At 40.7% G+C, this 19496-nt stretch overlaps 1 protein-coding gene across 1 annotated transcript in view; it reads left to right on the top strand.

Annotated features, from left to right (window-relative positions):
* Positions 1-19496, top strand: part of ubr1 (ubiquitin protein ligase E3 component n-recognin 1) — a 204626-nt gene that overhangs the window by 59391 nt on the left and 125739 nt on the right. Inside the window, exons 15-18 of the mRNA XM_043698391.1 lie at positions 11960-12152; positions 14839-14900; positions 15699-15809; positions 18484-18549. Of these exons, the coding sequence (XP_043554326.1) occupies positions 11960-12152; positions 14839-14900; positions 15699-15809; positions 18484-18549 (432 nt within the window). The remainder of the gene's footprint in view (positions 1-11959; positions 12153-14838; positions 14901-15698; positions 15810-18483; positions 18550-19496) is intronic.

Here is a 19496-nt window from a genome sequence, read left to right as displayed (position 1 = left end):
CAACCCTCCACCACCACCCTCTGTCTTCTACCTGTTCTGTATCCAAATGGCTAGTTCTTCCTGTATTCCATGATATCTAACCTTGCTAATCAGTCTCCCATGGGGAACCTCGTTGAACGCCTTACTGAAGTCCATATAGATCACATCTACTGCTCTGCCCTCATCAATCTTCTTTGTTACTTCTTCAAAAAAACTTAATCAAGTTTGTGAGACTTGATTTCCCATGCACAAAGCCATGTTGACTGTCCCTAATCAGACCTTGCCTTTCCAAATACATGTATATCCTGTCCCTCCGGATTCCCTCCAACAACTTTCCCACCGCCGAGGTCAGGCTCACCAGTCTATAGTTCCCTGGCTTGTCTTTACTGCCCTTCTTAAACAGTGGCACCACGTTTGCCAACCTCCAGTCTTCCGGCACCTCACCTGTGACTATCGATGATTCAAATATCTCAGCAAGAGGCCCAGCAATCACTTCTCTAGCTTCCCACAGAGTTCTCGGGTACACCTGATCAGGTCCTGGGGATTTATCCACCTTTAACCATTTCAAGACATCCAGCAGTTCCTCCTCAGTAATCTGGACATTTTGCAAGATGTCACCATCTATTTCCCTGCAGTCAATATCTTCTGTATCTTTTTCCACAGTAAATGCTGATGCAAAATATTCATTTAGTATCTCCCCCATTTTCTGTGGCTCCACACAAAGGCCGCCTTGCTGATCTTTGAGGGGCCCTATTCTCTCCCTCGTTACCCTTTTGACCTTAATGTATTTGTAAAAACCTCATGACCTGTCCTACCTGCCAATCTCCCTTCCCACCTATTCGCTCCATCCTCCCCTCTGACCTGTCACCTTCATCCCCACCCCCATTCACCTATTGTACTCTTTGCTACCTTCTTCCCAGTCCCACACCCCAATTTATTTCTCCACTCTGGAGGCTCCCTGCCTCCATTCCTGATGAAGGGCTTTTACCCGAAACATCGATTTTCCTGCTTCTCAGATGCTGGCTGACCTGCTATGCTTTTCCAGCACCAATCTAATCTGGACTCTGGTTTCCAGCATCTGCAGTCCTCACTTTTGCCTAATTCCACAGGTTCACCCATTCTCTGGCTGAATAAATATCTCCTCATCTCAGTCCTAAGTGGCCTACTCCATATCTTTAGACTGTCACCCCTGATTTTGAACACCCCAGTCATTGGGGACATGCTTCCTTCACTTACCTTGTCTAGTCCTGTTAGAATTGTATGGGTTTGTATAAGATTCCTCCCTCATTCTTCTAAACCCCAGTGAATATCGTCCAAATCAATTCAGCCTGTCTTTACACATCAGTCCTACCATGCCAAGAATCAAACTGGTAAATCTTACGCCCACTGCACTCCCTCTATCGCCAAGACATCCTTCCTCAGATAAGGAGACCAAAACTCTGTGGTCTCGCCAATGCCCTGTCCAGTTGCAGCAAGACATTTTTGTTCCTGTACCCAAAGTGTCTTGCTGCGAAGGACAACATATTATTTGCCCTCTTCACCACCTGCTGCACCTGCATGCTTACTTTCAGCGACTGGTATATAAGGACACCCAGGTGTCTTTGCACGTCTGTTGCAATTCTCCTATAACACCATAGTTGCATTCCCGTGTGAAACCATGTTATAGACAATCATGTAATAAAATAATGGGGCGTATGGGAAAAATTAGGGGCAAACCACCAAAAATGCCAGTGGAAATCAAAACAAACATAGTAGTTAGCCTAACACACACAATCGCACCGTCTAAGTAAATTTTGACCTGTTGTATGGCACTATGTAGTGCGATTCATCAGAATCTTTAACTGATTACTCTCGATTGGCACCTGTACCTGCTGGCTGCACTACAATCTAGGCAGTCTTCTGATCCCATCCACTGTAACACTGCATAAGTCACATCCCAGAATGAAACCTGCCTTGGTAGACTAAGGGCTGAATCTTAATTCCTTTTGCTAAATGTCAGTTTTGACAGTTTTTTTCAGAGGGTTTCAGATTGCGATCTTATTTTACACCTTATTTTACCTTTATCTATCTCCTTATTTTTATTACCTACCCCATCCTTTGGTGTCCCTCTCTCGCATTCTAGCACCATAGACCATATCCAAAACAATTTGCCACGTCCTGGATATCCCAGAATTGGCCAACATCCGTGGTGCAGCACCCTCTTTAAAAAGATATTGTGCACCCAGCCAAGAGCTGCGAGTCTGGGGCTGCCCTGGATGGTTCCTGACATTGGCTCTGGCCGTGACAGATAATAGAAAGGTGGTACCTCTCTTTGTGGGTGGGACATGGAGATGCTACTGATGGGGATAGGGTGATGCAGAGGTAGGATGGTCTTTTCTCCCAGGCCAACAGAGAACGCCATTCTGCTGGAACCAGAGTTATCATTCAGGCCAGTGCAGTCCCAACCAACTTAAGGAATGCACAGACTATAGGAAGAAGATCAATGACCTTCTCCACTCTGCCAATGAAAGTGCCCCTATCTTCTTTTTGATACCTCACACTCGCTCTACCTCTGTTACTGTACCCACCATTTCCTGCAACATCTTCCCCTTCGCTCTCATCCTTGGTAACGTCTGACCCTGACTAACCCTGAGTCTCTTCTACACAGTCTACTCACCCCCTCAGGACATCTCCACACATGTACCAAGAGTAACAGAGTGCTACCCACCTCTCTCTCCCTCACCCACTATGTGCAGAGTTTCCTTACTCTGACCACCCTGAGCAGCTGACTCACCATGTCCAAGTCTCTGTACTGGTATTATTTTTGCAGTTGGTTACCAAAGTGATTAGTCACTGAAACAGATTCGCATGAGTCTGTGGGCATTGTTTAACATCTAAACATAGTTTTTTCAAAAGAGAAGAAAAGCTCTTAGTACAAGCAGCAAAGCCAAATTTCAAACTGTTGTTCAACACTGTCCTTTTGCTGTTGGTCAATTCCAGTGAAATTGCACTCTTATATCAACTCTTTAAGTTTTTAACAGATTGCTCCCAGCTTCTTGTCCTCAGGCTGTAGAGACATTTTCATGAAGCTTTTTCAAGTCCACTAAAACAAACATTTCACAATACCCCGCATAAAGCTCTTCACAAGAAAGTGCACGAGCCAACTGGTCATGCGACGCTGATGTGGAGTCCAGTCCTCCGTGCACCGTGGTACCTACTGCCGGGGATGAGAATCACGTAATAGCAAATGGGAGCTCTCTTATTTAAAAAAAAAGTTGGCAATTCACAAATTACATTACAGGCAAATAGGAGAACTACCTGTACCATTCAGATGATAATCAAGCTTCCATTTTTTTTGCTGCAAAAATATGTAACCTTGCATTTATCTACAATCATCTGTCATGCCCACTCCTTCAACTTGACCAAGTCACACCGAAGCATCTCTGCACTTTCCTCACAGTTTACCCTCCCACTCAGCTCTGTGCTGTCTGCAAACTTGGAAATATTACATTTAATACCATCTTCTAAAACAGTAATACTGTGAATAGCTGGGGTCCTAATATCGATCCCTGTGGTATCACACTGGTCACTCAGAAAATGACCTGTTTGTTCCCACTCTGTCTCCTATCTGCCAGCCAGTTCTTTATCTATGTCAGTACGCTACCCTGCAAACCCATGAGCTTTAAATTTGCATGTTAATCTCTTATGTGGAACATGAGTGAAGGTCTTCTGAAAGTCCAAGTAGACTACATCCACTGGTTCTACCTTAAGACCTCTACCAGTTACATTCATTTAAAGTTCCAATGGATTTGTCAACCATTATTTCCCTTACATAAATCAGTGCCGACTCTGTCCAATTCTGCCACTGTTTTTCAAGAACTCTCCAATAAAATCCTTTATGATGGACTCCAGCACTTTCGTAACTGATAGACTAACTTGTCTTTAATTTCCTGTTTTCTCTCTTACTCCCATATTTTAAATAATGGGGTTACCTGAGCCACCCTTCAATCCATAGGGACTCTTTGAGATTTCCAGAGTCTATAGAATTTTGAAAGATGGCCATCAATGCATCCACTAAATTTGGGACCGTTTCCAAAAGTACTCTGGGATACAAATTATCAGACCCTGGAGGATTTAATCCTATCAATTTCCCCAATACCATTTCCCAAATCATCCTGATTTCCTTTCAGTTTGACTCTAACTAGACCATGTGTTTTCTAACATTTTTCAGACTTTTTTGTGCCTTTCTTTCAGAAGACAGAATTTAGGTCTGGAGTTAATGAACTGCCATCTCTTTGTTCCCCATTATACCTTGCCCTGTTTCTGATTGTAAGGGTCCCGAATTTGTCATCACTAATCATTTTTTTCTTTGCAGACCTTTAAACGCTTTTGCAATCAGTTTGTATGTTCTTTGTTGTGGTTCTGTTCGCCGAGCTGGAAGTTTTTGTTGCAAACGTTTCGTCCCCTGGCTAGGCGACATCATCAGTGCTTGGGAGCCTCCTGCAAAGCGCTTCTTTGATGTTTCCTCCGATGTTTATAGTGGTCTGTCCCTGCCGCTTCCGGTTGTCAGTTTCAGCTGTACGCTGTAGTGGTTGGTATATTGGGTCCAGGTCGATGTGTTTGTTGATGGAGTTTGTGGATGAATGCCATGCCTCTAGGAATTCCCTGGCTGTTCTCTGCCTGGCTTGCCCTATGATAGTAGTGTTGTCCCAGTCGAATTAAATGCCTCTGGTGAGTTGTTGTCTGAGCGTGGCTGTTGGTTTGTGTGCCGTTATGAGTCCTAGGGGTCGCAGTAGTCTGGCAGTCAGTTCCGAGATGCTCCTGATGTATGGTAGTGTGGCTAGTCCTTTTGGTTGTGGTATGTCCTCGTTCCGTAGTCTTTCTCTTAGGCATCTGTTGATGAAGTTGCGGGGGTATCCATTTTTGGCGAATATCTTGTGTAAGTGTTCCTCCTCTTCTTTTTGCAGTTCTGGTGTACTGCAGTGTGTTGTGGCCCTTTTGAATAGTGTCCTGATGCAGCTTCGTTTGTGTGTGTTGGGGTGGTTACTTTCATAGTTTAGGACTTGGTCTGTGTGTGTGGCTTTCCTGTATACCCTTGTAGTGAATTCTCCGTTCGGTGTTCTCTGTACCATCACGTCTAGGAATGGGAGTTGGCTATCCTTTTCTTCTTCTCTTGTGAATCGGATTCCTGTAAGTGTGGCGTTGATGATCCAGTGTGTTTTTTCTATTTCCGTGTTTTTAATGATTACAAACGTGTCATTGACATATCTGACCCAGAGTTTGTATGTTCTCTGCAAGTTTACTCCGTTATTTCCCCTCTTAATAAAGCCCTTTGTCCTCCTTTGATGAAATCTAATCTCCCAATCCTTTTGGCCAACTTGTCTGCTTCCCTGGATCTAATGCTATCCCTAATTTCTCCTGTTAGCTGTAGACAGGCCAGTTCATGCCAGTTTTTATTTTTGTGCCAGGCAGGAATGAACAATTATTACAGTTCCTCCGTGCACTGTTTAAATGTTTGCTATTGCTAATCTACTGTTGTCTGTTTATCATTCCCCAGTTTATCGTAGCCAGCTCGTGCCTTTGTAGTTTCCTCTGTTTGGATTCAGGACCATAGTTTATGCCACTGTTAGTGTGGTTACATTATGGTTATTCTTTCCCAAGGGGCATTGTACACCTATATTGTCAATTATTCCTTTCTCATGACACAATATGCAGTCTAGAATGGCTTCTCCTCTAATTGGTTCTTCAACATATTGATTGTGAAAACCACCCAATATACACTGCAGAAATTGCAACTCAAAGGTATTGTTATAATTTAATTTGCCCAATATGTATGCAAATTAAAGTCTCCCATAATTATAGCTGCTCCCATAATTAGAGACGCTTGCGTCTCTAATTTCTCTTTAATGCCTCCCACAACATTACTACTACTGTTTGTGGGTCTGTATACAGCCTGCTCTTCTGTTTTCATCCCCTTGTCTCTAAGCTTTACCTATATAGATTCCACTTCACTGGAGCTAAATTCCTTCTGCGTTGTGTTAACCAGCAATGCTGGTTACCTAACTCCTTTTTCCTCCTCGTCTGTCTATTCTTCTTCAACGTAAAATGCCCCGGTCACTCTGCAGCCACTTCTCTGTAATCACAACTATATTTTACTTATATATATCTATTTGCATGACTAATTTGTCCATTTTGCTGAGAGTGGTCTGTGTGTTAAGAACAGGACTGTATTGTCGTCTTAACATTTTTGGTCCTGTTCACATTATTTTGCATTATGGTTTGAATTCTCTGTCTATTGCTTATTTCTGATTCTGTCTTTGTTTGACCTTTCCATTTCGACTGTCTTCCCATATAGATTTGCATTTCCATGCCATTTTAGTTTAAAACCTTCCCGACCATAATTGAAATAATTGGCATGATCAATTTTTTTTAATGATCTTCATGGTAAATCTTCTTCCTTATATTTTAACAGTCATATAGGGGTAGTTAGGTTGTAGATCCCAGAAGAGCAAAGAAACAACTATAGGACTTTCACAAACGCAGGTCATTCCAAAGTTGTCTACAGCCAATCAACTACTACTAATGTGTGATCAGCGTTGTAATGTAGGAAACGGTATTCCTAAGATCAGTGTCAATTGTGATTGTTTTACTTTGTTCCAGAAATGAGGTGCTCAGATGTGACTCTTTGGCAAATAACTCTTAGAGGGCAAAACCTTTCACCTAAATGTCTGGCATTCTCAGGGGCTTCCATTTGCACTGAGATAATCAGTTTAGGCTGTTAGGTTCAGTTAAATTACTGGAACTCATACATGCTGTTATGTCCTGAATACTGCGAGCTCGTAAAGTTACATATGCTGCCTGACCTGCTGTGCTGTTCTAGCAATAAAGTTTCAACTTTGATCTCCAGCATCTGCAGACCTCACTTTCTCCTGCTTGTTAGCTATACCTGGTATAAATTGTGCTTCTGAAGCCATTGACAGTATTCAGGAATTTGGAAAACAGTACCTCCATTCTTAAATGATTCCCAGTTGTAATTTATTTCCTTTAAGGAATGGTACAGTGCTGGACCTAATTCTGGGGAATGAAGCCAGACAGATAGTAAAGGTGGCAACAGGATGGCATTTTTTTCTGACAGCGTCCACAACACCATAAGTTTGTTATGGAAAGGAAAAATGTGGTCTGATGATTTTGCATTGGGGAATTGCAGGTTTTTTAAAACTTAAGGCAGGATCTGGCCAGAGTGGATTGGAAGCAGCTACTTAAGGGTGAATGCACATTCGAATATGGGGAGTGCAACATGTTCCCTTTATGGTGAAATGTAGGAACAACAAGGCCAGAGAACCCTGGATGTCGACGAATATTCAGAACTGGATACAAAGGAAAAGAGAGGTGTATAACAGGTAGCAAATCATCTGAGGACCCAATGGAATATTGAATATACAGTGGAAAACTTAAGAAAGCAATTAGGAGAGCAAACACCGGGAGTGAGAAAACATTGGTGGGTAAGATTAGGGAAAGTCCTGAGAAATTCTGAAGTAAATCAAGGGGAAGAGAATAACCAGGGGAAAAAGGAGGGTCCATTAGGGACAATGAGGAAATCTATGTGGAACCAGAGGACATTGGTAGAATGTTAAACAAGTACTTCACCTGACTTCTGTCAGGAGGAGGAGGATGCAGGTTCGGAATTTGGGAAAATGGGCAGAGGTTTTTTGAGCAGTTTAATATCAGTGAATAAGTATTGGAGCTTTTGGTGAGCTTTAAAGGGGGCAAATCCCCAGGCATAGTTAAGTTGCCTGCCAGGCTGCTGTGGAAGACAAGGGAAGGAAATTACAAACCCTGATCCAAATTTTTAATTCCTCTCTCATCTTAAGAGGACTGGAGGACATATGGTTCCACTTTTCAAGAAGAATGGTAAAGATGATCCAGTTAGTTATAGACCAGTGAGTCCCAGATCAGTGGTAAGGAAGCTATTGGAGGTAATTCTGAAGGAGAAAGTTACTTTCCTTTTAGAGAATCAAAGCTTAATCAGGGATGGTCACTAAGGTTTTGTCAGAGAGAGATCACGTCTAATATCTGGTTGGATATTTTGAGGTGGTGAACAGGCATCTGGATGAGTGTCACTTAGTTGATATGGATTTTAGTAAGGCCTCTGGCAAGTTGGGAGACTGATAAAGAAGCCAAAAGCACATGAGATCAAAGATAACTTGGCAGGTTGGAGCCAGAATTAGCTACTGACAGAAGACAAAGGTGGGGATGATAAGTTCATGGATGTCACAAAGGTAGCATGAAGATTGGCTGTGTGATTGACAGTAAGGAAGAAGGTCTTAGGTTACAGAAAGATAGAGATGGATTGGTCATTTTGGCAGATCAGTGGCAGATGCAATTTAACCCTGACAAGTGTGAAGAGATGCACTTAGAAGAAGGATTAAGACAAGGGAGAAAGCTCAGAGGAATACAGGGTATCTTGGGATGCTCGTCCACAAACCCCTGAAAGTAGCAGAATAGCTTAATAAGGTTTAGATTTAGATTAGATTAGATTAGATTAGATTACAGTGCGGAAACAGGCCCTTCGGCCCAACAAGTCCACACCGACCCGCCAAAGCGAAACCCACCCATACCCCTACATTTACCCTTTACCTAACACTACGGGCAATTTAGCATGGCCAATTCACCTGACCCTGCACATCTTTGGATGGTGGGAGGAAACCGGAGCACCCGGAGGAAACCCACGCAGACACGGGGAGAACGTGCAAATTCCACACAGACAGTCGCCTGAGGCGGGAATTGAACCCGGGTCTCTGACGCTGTGAGGTACACTAGCCTTTAACTGACTATGTCAGGCATAGGTTATGAGAGCAGGGAGTTTATTTGGAGCTGCACAGAACTCTGATTCGACCACACTGGAGTACTGTATGCAGTTCTGGTCACCACATTATAGGAAGGATATGATTATACAGGAGGAGTTGCAGAAGGGATGTGTCAGGGATGGAGCACTTCAGCTTTGAAGAGAGGGTGGATACGTTTGGGTTGTTTTCTTTGCAGCAGAGAAGGTTGCGGGAGGAATCTGATAAGATTATGAGGGGCATGAATGGGGTGGGTAGAATCCTTTTTTGCCCCTTGGTTGAAGGGTCAATAACAGAGCGCACACTTTTAAGGTTGAAAGGCAGGAGATTTAGAAGGGAGTTGAGGAAATTTTTTTCACTCAGTCAGTTTCTGAAATTCCCTTCTGGGGAGAGTGGTAGAGGCGGGTAACATCACAACCTTGAAGAAGTACTTGGATGAACACTTGACATGTCATAGCATTCAAGGCTACAGATCTACTGGTGGAAAATGTGTCTAAGTAGGTTAAGCGTACAATACAGACTTGGGCTGAAATCCTCTTCTGTAGTGTATGATTCTGTGATCTCGATGGTGTTCTCTAGCTGGTAGATGCTCTGGACCTATAAAGGTGAAACAATGCATCTTAGTAAGACTGTCCATCTCACTGAGGAGTCTAAAACAATAACCTGCTATGAAAACTCAGATTCCTCCACCATAGCCTAGGATACTGTGATATTCTAAAACTGGGATGCTATTCTAAATGGAACAACCCACAACATTCCTCAAAACCAAATCTCCCAATGTTCAAATTTGACTTCCAGCACACTACCCCAATGAGTTGTGACAGCTTAGATTTAGATGGCGCATCCAAAGTTCATAGATGATAAGAACCTTGGAAACACATTAAGAGTGAGGATTTTATTTCAAGTGGATAGAGACAGCCTAGTGAAATGAGCGGATATGAAATTCAAGTTGAGGAAATGTAAAGTGATTCCTTTGAAAGAAATATTGCAGAGAAGTAATATGAACTTCTGTAGTCTAATTTTAATGGTGGTGAACAAATGGAGACCTTGCACGCACATCTTTGAAGGTGCCAGGAAATGTTGAGAAGGTTTTAAAACAGCATATGGGATCTTTAGGTTTAAGTATAGTTGAAAATAAGCCCTTAGCTGAAGTATTGTTTTCCATTCTTGAAACAATGGAGTGATTTGCAAAGGAGTTCCCGAGGATGGTGCTGGGCATATGGGGTAACAGTAATGTGAAGAAACTGGAGAACATACTGTAATGATGATGGACCACACTACCAAAGGTACATTGTGATATGATCTAGGGACCAGTAACCTTTCTTTTAAAAGTAGGTAGTGTCTGAGATTTGAGGTTCTTATTAAGGGAACAAAGCTACAGATAGTTCTTCTATTACACAGTGGTTGCGATCATGTGCAAACCTGCATTGTAGTAATATCACACTGTAGAAACAGCACTTAAAGTAATGACATTGTAATCGCGTCACAGCCAACACATATTTTAAAAGCTTTAGAAGCAGGTTCCAAAATTCACATTAACCAAACACCCGTTATAACAGACTGACTGTACAAGATTCTACAGTCAAAAAAGACAAAAAAACCATTACTGTACAAAGTTATAAACAATAAAACAATCTACAATATATATAAAAGTTATATTCCGAACATTCAGAATTAAAATCAAACACCCTACAAATAGCAAATGAGACAGCTCCCACAGATTCTCATAAATCCCACAAAATGTTAGTGACACTAGGTCACCAAATCGATTTAAATGACTGTAAAAAGTGACTCAAAATATCTATTCAGTTCACCAGCCATTTCCTCCTTGTCCATTGTTAATTTCCCAGATTCTCACCATAGAGAAATAATGCTCATTGAATGTGCTCTTTTCCTTTTTAATACTTTCAACACTCTTATCGGTTTCTTAACTTTGTAGGTTGCTTTCTCACATATTCTAATTTCTTTTTCTTTCAATCCAAACTTTTGACCGACCACCAATCTTCTCAGAATTGTACACTTTTACTTATAGCTAGATATTTCTCCCTACACAGAAACAATTTGAGAAGATTTGATCAAGGTTTAAGTTTATTGACAGCGTAGGAAGAGATTGCTGTTCTCAGGCTCATTTATTTAACCACATAACGTGAGGAAATATTTTTGTCTTTATGCAGCGAGTTGTTGTGATCAGAAATGTACTGGCTGAAAAGCTGGTGAAAGCAGATTCAAGATTAACATTCAAAAGTGAATTAGGTCAATGATTGAAGGAAACTTTAGGAGTAGACTGAGATTAATTTGATAGTTCTACTCAGTTTTTAAAGGCATGATGAGCCAAAGAGTCATCTTTGTTGTGTCATGCAAAGACAGCTTCTAATTTCTTGGTCCTTATTTTGGTAAAAGATTAACAAATTTGAGCATGTTACAGGACTACTACTGCTTCAGGTAAAGATGCATGCATCACTTTTTTCTGGAATAACAATACTCAATAAAAGTGGATACTTAAATCACAATGCTCAGATTTCCTATGAGCCCTCTAATTTTGCATACATAACACAAGTTAGGAGCAGGAGTTGACCATTTGGCTGCTTAGTCCTGCTCTGCCCTCAACATTCCCATTGACTTCCAGTAATTTTCACCTCCTCAATTGCCATTTTCCTATGTGTTGTTCTTACTAAACTCCCCTCAGTCTCTTCTCTCAAAGTTCACCTTCCTAACTGTCAATTCGAGCCCTCCAGTGAAGTTTCTGCTCCTTGCGAACCAATTTTAAGATATTTCCCTACCTTTGAGTGCTATGAACATATAACAAACCATGATCTCTTTTGGCTGCACTGTGTTAAAAGAATCTGTCCCCTTATAATTGGTTTATTACCTTCTCATGAAAGGAAAATGCATTTATTTTCAAAGTTAATTGTTTTTGAAAGCACATTGTGAAACATTTGAACTTCACTACTCCAGAGAACCTTGGGTGCTCAGCTGTTGAATATGTTCAACACTTGGACAAGTCAATATACTTTGAGCAATAAAGGAGTTGAGCAATATGGGAAAGGATGGGAAAGTGGTGTGATGTAGATTTTGTACTGATGAAGCTGCTTCGAGGGGCTATCAGGAGTACTCTTGCTCCTATTTCATATGTTTGTATTTCTCATGTGTACATGCAGGAACAAGTTCTTCTTCAAGCTTACAAGGAATGCCACCGTGTTTTATCCCAGTGTACTAACGAGTGCAGTCAGCGGGATGCAAGGAAGCAGCTCAACATGTTGAACATGTGTGGTCACTCCATCAGCTTGAAACGTTATTTGGTATCTCGAGAACCTGTCAGCATCCATCTTCCCTTATCCAGGCTCCTTGCAGGTTGGTTGAAGGGAATTGCTTCACTAGCATAATAGTAATGACATAAGCGATGCAGCTTTGAAGCATCCTGAGCAACATAGTGGTATGGTAGCAGAATAGCCATTTAATTCCCAGAGTGCTATGGACTCAAACCCGGTAACTCTTTTAGGAAACAAACCTTTAACTTGAGCTTTGATCAGTAATGGAAAGGTGATATGGAATCCTCTGCTTGATTGTCTAAGACTGTAAAATTTTATTCCTGTTTGATAATGTAGATCAATTCTAAAACTCATTTGGCTGACAAATGCCTTTTAGGAAAGGAAGGCTGCCACCAACACCTGGTCTGGCCTACATGTGACATCAGGCCGACAGTAATGTGGTTGCCTCTCAACTGTCCACTGAGATGGCCAGGCATGACATTCAGTTCAAGGGCAATTAGTGATGGACACCAGACGTTAACCTTGCCCGTGATGCCAACATCCCATGAAAGAATAAAGGAAATGTTCGACAGGACAATCAGTACAGTGACTCAGTCATTTTACTTATTGCAATCCAAACTAAAAATAGTAATGAAGTAATAAGTACATGATAATATTGTCCAAAGTTAAAAATCACACAACACCAGGTTATAGTCCAACAGGTTTATGTGGGAGCGCTAGCTTTTGGAGCGCAGCTCCTTCATCAGGTGGTTGTGAAGTGTAAGTATTATACTTCACAACCACCTGATGAAGGAGCAGCGCTCCGAAAGCTAGCGCTTCCACATAAACCTGTTGGACTATAACCTGATTTTGTGATTTTTTTTTAAACTTTGTACACCCCAGTCCAACACCGGCATCTCCAAATCATGATAAAATTATCTATCTTTTTTTCCAGCTTTTACCCTTTTAAATCTGTAACTTCAGGTGATGGTGATACAGCCATGACCTAATTCACCCGTTACTAATTATTAACACTGTAGACAATTTAACACTTATACAGGTATGCTTCCATTCTGTTTCTCACCAACTCTCATAAGTTAAAACTCACTCAGCCATGTATTTTAAAATTCCAGTTAAAAAACTGATGTAACAATTCCAAAAGGCAAGTGTAGACTTTTCTTTTTTTAGATGTAAAGTCTAGGACCAATGACTGCTTTTGTCTATACATTATTGAGTTAATAAAGTTATTTAATCCTTAAATATTCTAGATAGATATAGTAAGCAGACAGAAATAATGCACCAAGAAGAAATCTGAACAACTTGAATCCAAAGCTTCAAAGGAGCGCAGACAGCTGAGGGAGCACAGTCTGTGTATGAGGGGTGAGGAGTGTGGGTGAGGCATGGGATCTGTGGTTGAGGGGTGGGGACAGGTGGATTGGCTATGCTAAATTGCTCATTGTGTCCGGGGCACTGCGAGCCCGGTGGATTAGCCATGGAAAATGCAAGGTAACAAGGACAGGGTAGGAGGGTGGGTCCATGTGGGATGCTCTCCAAAGAATCAGTGTGGACTTGATGGGACAACTGGGCTGCTTCCACATTGTACGAATTTTATGATTCAGATGATGCCAAATCAAAATGAGACTAAGCTTGTAAACACTCCAGGATAGATGTATTTCTGGTTTTCAGGAAAAACATAACAGTTTAGGCTCAGTTTTTATTTTGTTTTCCGCCAATAGTTGTCCTGATGTCCTGTGTTCTGTAGTAAATCAGAGCAGCCTTCAAACTCTTGTGCTCAGTTTTTATTAATGCTTGGAAATCTGCAACATGGCGGTGTTGTAACTTGGATTTTTAGTAAGGGGCAGTGATGGCCACATTGTATACATTAAGCACTTTATACTATGGGAAGTCACACAGCCGGTTCTAGATTTTGCATTTGTAAACTTGTGTTGCTTAGAATATTTTTAGCCATCAAGTCTGGTTTTGACAGGCTGGTCTCTTCTGGAAATGGCGGTAATGGTACTGAATGGTAGATGAATGATTTATCTATTGTCACATACACCTTGAAGATACAGTGAATAAGTGTTTTGTTACTACAGTGTGGCACTATTTTGAGATACAATAAGGATAAAAAGAAATTAGTTAGGTAGGAGTTCATCCTCTGTTCAAATTAGGGTCTCAAGCACAGCTTCAGGGCTTCTTCAAAGTATCTGAAAGACATTCTGGTCCTCGGACAGTCCTGTGCTGAAAACAGCAATGATAAGGATATGCAGGTTAGGTGAATTGGCATACTAAATTGCCCATAGTGTTCAGGGATGTGTAGGCTAGGTGCATTCATCAGGTGTAAATGTAGAGTAATAGAGTAGGGGAATGGGTCTGGGTGCATTACTCTTCAGAGGGTCGGTGTGGACTTGTTGGGCCAAATGGCCTGTTTCCACTAGGGATCCTATGAATGCTAATGGCGTGAGAGACTGCTGCCAACACTATCAAGAGTCCAGGCTCCAGGCCTACTGCTGCTGGGAATCTAGGCTCCAGGCATTGCTGCTGCAGCCACTACCCCACCAACATCACTCCCGTTTCTAAAATGAAGAAGTACCTCTTGGACGATAAAGACAATGAGTACATAGAGAAATCGTATAGGTTAATGTAATTCTTTTGCCAAGTTAAAATCTACATTTAAGTTGACTTGGCCATTTTCCCCGTAGTGTTGGAATGAAGTCTTACAATTTTCTTAACTTGTGGTATTATTAACAATTACTGTACAGGTTCTTACACATTACTTTGTATTATAGGTTTGCACGTACATCTAAACAAGAGTGGAGCAATTGACAAGTTAGAAGAATATGTGCCCTCCGTAAGTAAGAAGCAATAAAAAAATCGCTTTCCTTGTATTTCAAGATCCTACTCTTCAAAGTCTGAGTAACCTTTCCTTTATAATATTATTTAAGAGAGATGTCAAGAGGTTTGCTGCTAAATTATTGAAATGCAACCTGCTGCTTATTAGCGTGCAGCCAACTTTTGTTTTTAATATGTGTCCCTTTTTTTTTGTGGATCATAATCTTGGTGCATAATGAGAAGTTTCAGGTGATGTAAATCAGTGATGAAATCTCCAGCTTGCTGTCATTCAGTGAAATTGCAGATTAGCCTCTGTCTGTGATTTTTGATTCTATGATACATGTGTTAATTGAAAGTATTACATACAGATAAAAGTTTTACATTTAACCTTTGGATTTGGAGTAAGTTTAGCTTTTTCAGTTTTTCTCTAAAGCATAGATGCATATAGTCTTTCATTTTTTTTCTTTTGTAACTCCATTCTTCATAGAAACTAAACTAAAATAAGCCTTTATACCATGATCTCAAAGTTGCTTGAGTTATATTAAAGATTATATCTGGTGTGTTTTCAAAGATTGTACCTTTATTTTGTAAAATTTTGTTTTGAGTCAGGAAATTACAGTAGCCATTAGAATATACAAAGCTGTCCAGCTTTTTTAAAGTCTGGAGTCATTTAAGTTTACACATCCTTAATATTTATTAGTGTTGGTATTAGTTGGATAATTAGCTTGGCGAAATGGTGTCATTTTTAACAGGTATTGTTTTTTGAAACACATACTTGCTCTATATTAACCACCTACTGTTGTGCTAATTATTGCAGTCAGACTTTCAAGTTGAAAAATTGATGGACTACCCATTGCGTTGCTTAGTGCTGATGGCTCAGGTCTCAGCTGATATGTGGAGAAGAAATGGATTTTCTTTAGTAAATCAGGTACTGCGGAGATGGCGACTTATTTATTTATGAACAAGCATTTTTTGACCTTTGATGTGATTGCTTTTTATACAAGAAAATTCATGCCGGTGAGGGTATTATGAACGTGGGTTCATATTTATTGAAACTTGACTCGCTCTGATCTCTGCAGTGAGAAATTCAGGAAATGGACTTGTCAACTTCATCAAAACCTGAGAATGAGGAATCCAGAACAAATCCCTTCTAAACCGAAAAAAGTGATTCTTTTTGAATTTGGTTCTGAGAAATAGAAACCTTGTACATGGTCGAACTTGAAAAAAATAGTCATATAGCACAGAAACTGACCCTTTATATAAAACAGTCCATGCCAACCAACTAGCTCCACCTGCCTGCGCTTGACCCATATCCTTCCAAACATTACTTACTCATGTACTTATCCAAATGTGTTTTAAATGTTGTAGCTGTACCTGCATTCACCACTTCCTCTGGAAGTTAATTCCACATGCGAACCACTCTCCACTCTGAGTAAAAGGATTGCCTCTCATGTCTTTTTAAAATCTTTCTCCTCTCATATTAAAAATATGTTCCCTCATCTTGAAATCCCCAACTCTAGAGAAAAGACACCTGTCATTCACCTGATCTATATCCCGAATGATTTTATAAACCTCTGCAAGGTCACTGTTCAACTTCCTACACTGGAAAAAGTCCCAGTTTACACAGCCTCTCCTTGTAATTCAAACTCTCTATTCCCGCAACATCCTGGTGAATCTTTTCTAAACTCTCTCTAGCTTAATAATATCCTTCCTACAGCAGGGTGACCAGAAGTGGTAACAGTACTCCAAAAGCGGCCTCACCAATTAACCTCAACATGGCACCCCAGCTCCTAAATTGAAAGATTTGAGCAACGAAGGCAAACATGCTAAATGACTTCTCAACCATCCTGTCTACTGATGCAAACTTCAACAAATTATGTATATGAACCTCGAGGTCCTTCTGTTCTATAGTTTTACTCAAGGCCTAACTTTTAATTAGCTAAGACCTGCCCTTGTTTGTTTTACCAAAATGTAGTACCTCGCATTTATCCAAAATTAAACTTCATCTGCCACTCCTCAGCCCAATGACCCAATTGATCAAGATCTCTTTGAAATCTTAGATAACCTTCTTCACTATCCACTGGACACCTATTTTGATGTCATCTGCAACCATGTCTTCTATTCTTTCATCTAAATCATTTATATAAGTGGCGAACAAAAGTGGACCTAGCACTGATTCCCATGGGAACAGATGGTTGCAGGCCTCCAGTCTGAAAAACAACTTTCTACCACCAGGGGTGTTCCACAGGGATGTATCCTGGGACCTCTACAGTTTGTGATATACGTATATACAAAAATGACTTGGATGAAAATGTAGATGGGTGGGTTAATAAGTTTGTAGACAATACAAAGATCGGAGTTGTAGATAGTGTACAAGATTGTCAAAAGGTACAGCAGGATATAGATCAAATTCAAATGTGGGTGGAGAAATGGCAGAATGGAGTTTAATTCAGGTAAGTGTGAGATGCTACACTTTGGGGAGATTAAATGTTAACGAAAAGTATGCAGATAATGGCAGGACCCTGCACAGCATTCATGTATGAGTGATCTTGGGATTCAAGTCCGCAGATTTATAGAAGTGCCCACGCAAGTAGAAAGAGTGGTAAAGAAGGCTTATGGCATGCTTGCCTTTATTGGTTGGGAAATTGAGTACAAAAATCAGGATGTCATGTTGCAGCTTTATAAGGTCCTAGGGATTTATCCACTTTTATGCATTTTATGCCTGAGGATATTTTGCTATATTAAAGTTAAAATAAAAATAGTTGCCTGTTTAAAATAAGATTCTCGGGGTGTTAAAGTTATTTTGGAAGGCTATGGACGCACTTTTGTTAATTTGGCTTGGTTCTAGTCAAAAAGCCATAATAATGTGATCCTCAATCTCCTGATTGATTGGTCAAAAGCAAATGCTGCTGATTTGGATATTTCACCTGTCAGAGATTCAAGATTATCTTAGCGCATTAAGTTTGTTGGTTGTCCAACATGTGTCATAGAATCCCTACAGTGTAAAAGCAGGCCATTCGGCCCATCGAGTCCTCACCGACCATCCGGACAGCATCCCAGACAGGCCCTTTTACCGTATCCCTGTAAATCTGAATTTCCTATGGCAAACCCACTCAACCTGCATATTCCTAGGCACTATGGGCAATTTAGCATGACCAATCCACCTGACCTGCACATCTTTGCACTGTGGGAGGAAGCTGGAGCAATTGGAGGAAACCCACGCAGACACAAGGAGAATGTGCAAACTCCACATAGACAGTAGCCTGAGGCTGGAATCAAACCCGGATCCCTGGCACTGTGAGGCCACTACTACAACTGAGCCACCTTTGTGGGTTCAGAACAGAATGGATTAATAGAGTTGTTTAAACCTAATGGTGTATGATGAATACAGTTTAAATTAGAATGAGTTTATTAGTTAGTTTGTCGTGCAAGGATAATCCATTAATAATTTGACATCAAAGTACTCCAAAAGTCATCCATAAAGATGCCTTATTATTTGATCTTTTACCCATGATTCCAATCCATGGCTGATTTCTTGCTGTTTACAGTAAATGTCCACAAGAATTAACAAAATTTGTAACTGTGGTTTTCTTTTTCTTGAGGCGTTTTGTTACCGAAAAGTAAAATGGAGGGAAGAGATGTTTGACAAAGACATCATCATGTTGCAGGTATGTTTGGAATGTTTAAAATGTAGTCAGAAAAATTCACATTTGTTTAAAAATAGTTACCAAGTTGAGCAAACACACCATTTTGGTGTGGCTTAGTCTTTCATTTCAGAAATAGAACTGCAGGGATTGGTACCAGGGATATCTAACACTATCAACAAACTCAATTATCTTTTTGTATTGGCTAAAGGTCAATACAAAAAGGTCACTATCAACAAACTCAATTATCTTTTTGTATTGACATGAAAGGTCCTTAGTTGGTAGGATTAGGGAAAACCCTAAGGCTTTCTATAGGTATGTCAGGAATAAAAGAATGACTAGGGTAGGAATAGGTCAAGTCAAGGATAGTAGTGGGAAGTTGCGTGTGGAGGCTGAAGAGATTGGGGAGACACTGAATGAATACTTTTCGTCAGTATTCACTCAGGAACAGGACATTGTTGCCAATGTGAATACTGAGTCACAATTAAGTAGAATGAATGGCTTTGAGGTATGTAGGGAAGAGGTGTTGGAAATTCTGGAAAGGGTGAAAATAGATCACTCTGATGGCATTTATCCTAGGATTCTCTGGAAAGCAAGGGAGGAGATTGCAGAGCCATTGGCCTTGAATTTAATGTCCTCATTGTCTACAGGAATAGTGCCAGAAGACTGGAGGCTAGAAGGGGAGTAGGGATAACCCTAGTAACTATAGGCCGGTGAGTCTCACTTCTGTTGTGGGCAAAGTCCTAGAGAGAATTGTAAGGGATAGGATTTATGAACATCTGGATAGGAATAATGTGATCAAGGATAGTCAGCATGGTTTTGTGAAGGGCAGGTCGTGCCTCACAAACCTTATTGAATTCTTTGAGAAGGTGACTAAGGAGATGGACGAGGGGAAAGCGGTAGATGTGGTATATATGGATTTTAGTAAGGCATTTGATAAGGTCCCCCATGGTAGACTATTGCAAAAAATA

The sequence above is a fragment of the Chiloscyllium plagiosum genome, chromosome 10 (genome assembly GCF_004010195.1).
Source record: "Chiloscyllium plagiosum isolate BGI_BamShark_2017 chromosome 10, ASM401019v2, whole genome shotgun sequence".
Lineage (NCBI taxonomy): Eukaryota > Metazoa > Chordata > Chondrichthyes > Orectolobiformes > Hemiscylliidae > Chiloscyllium > Chiloscyllium plagiosum.
The sequence above is the reverse complement of the archived record's forward strand: the minus strand, read 5'-3'. Positions and strand labels throughout refer to the sequence as shown.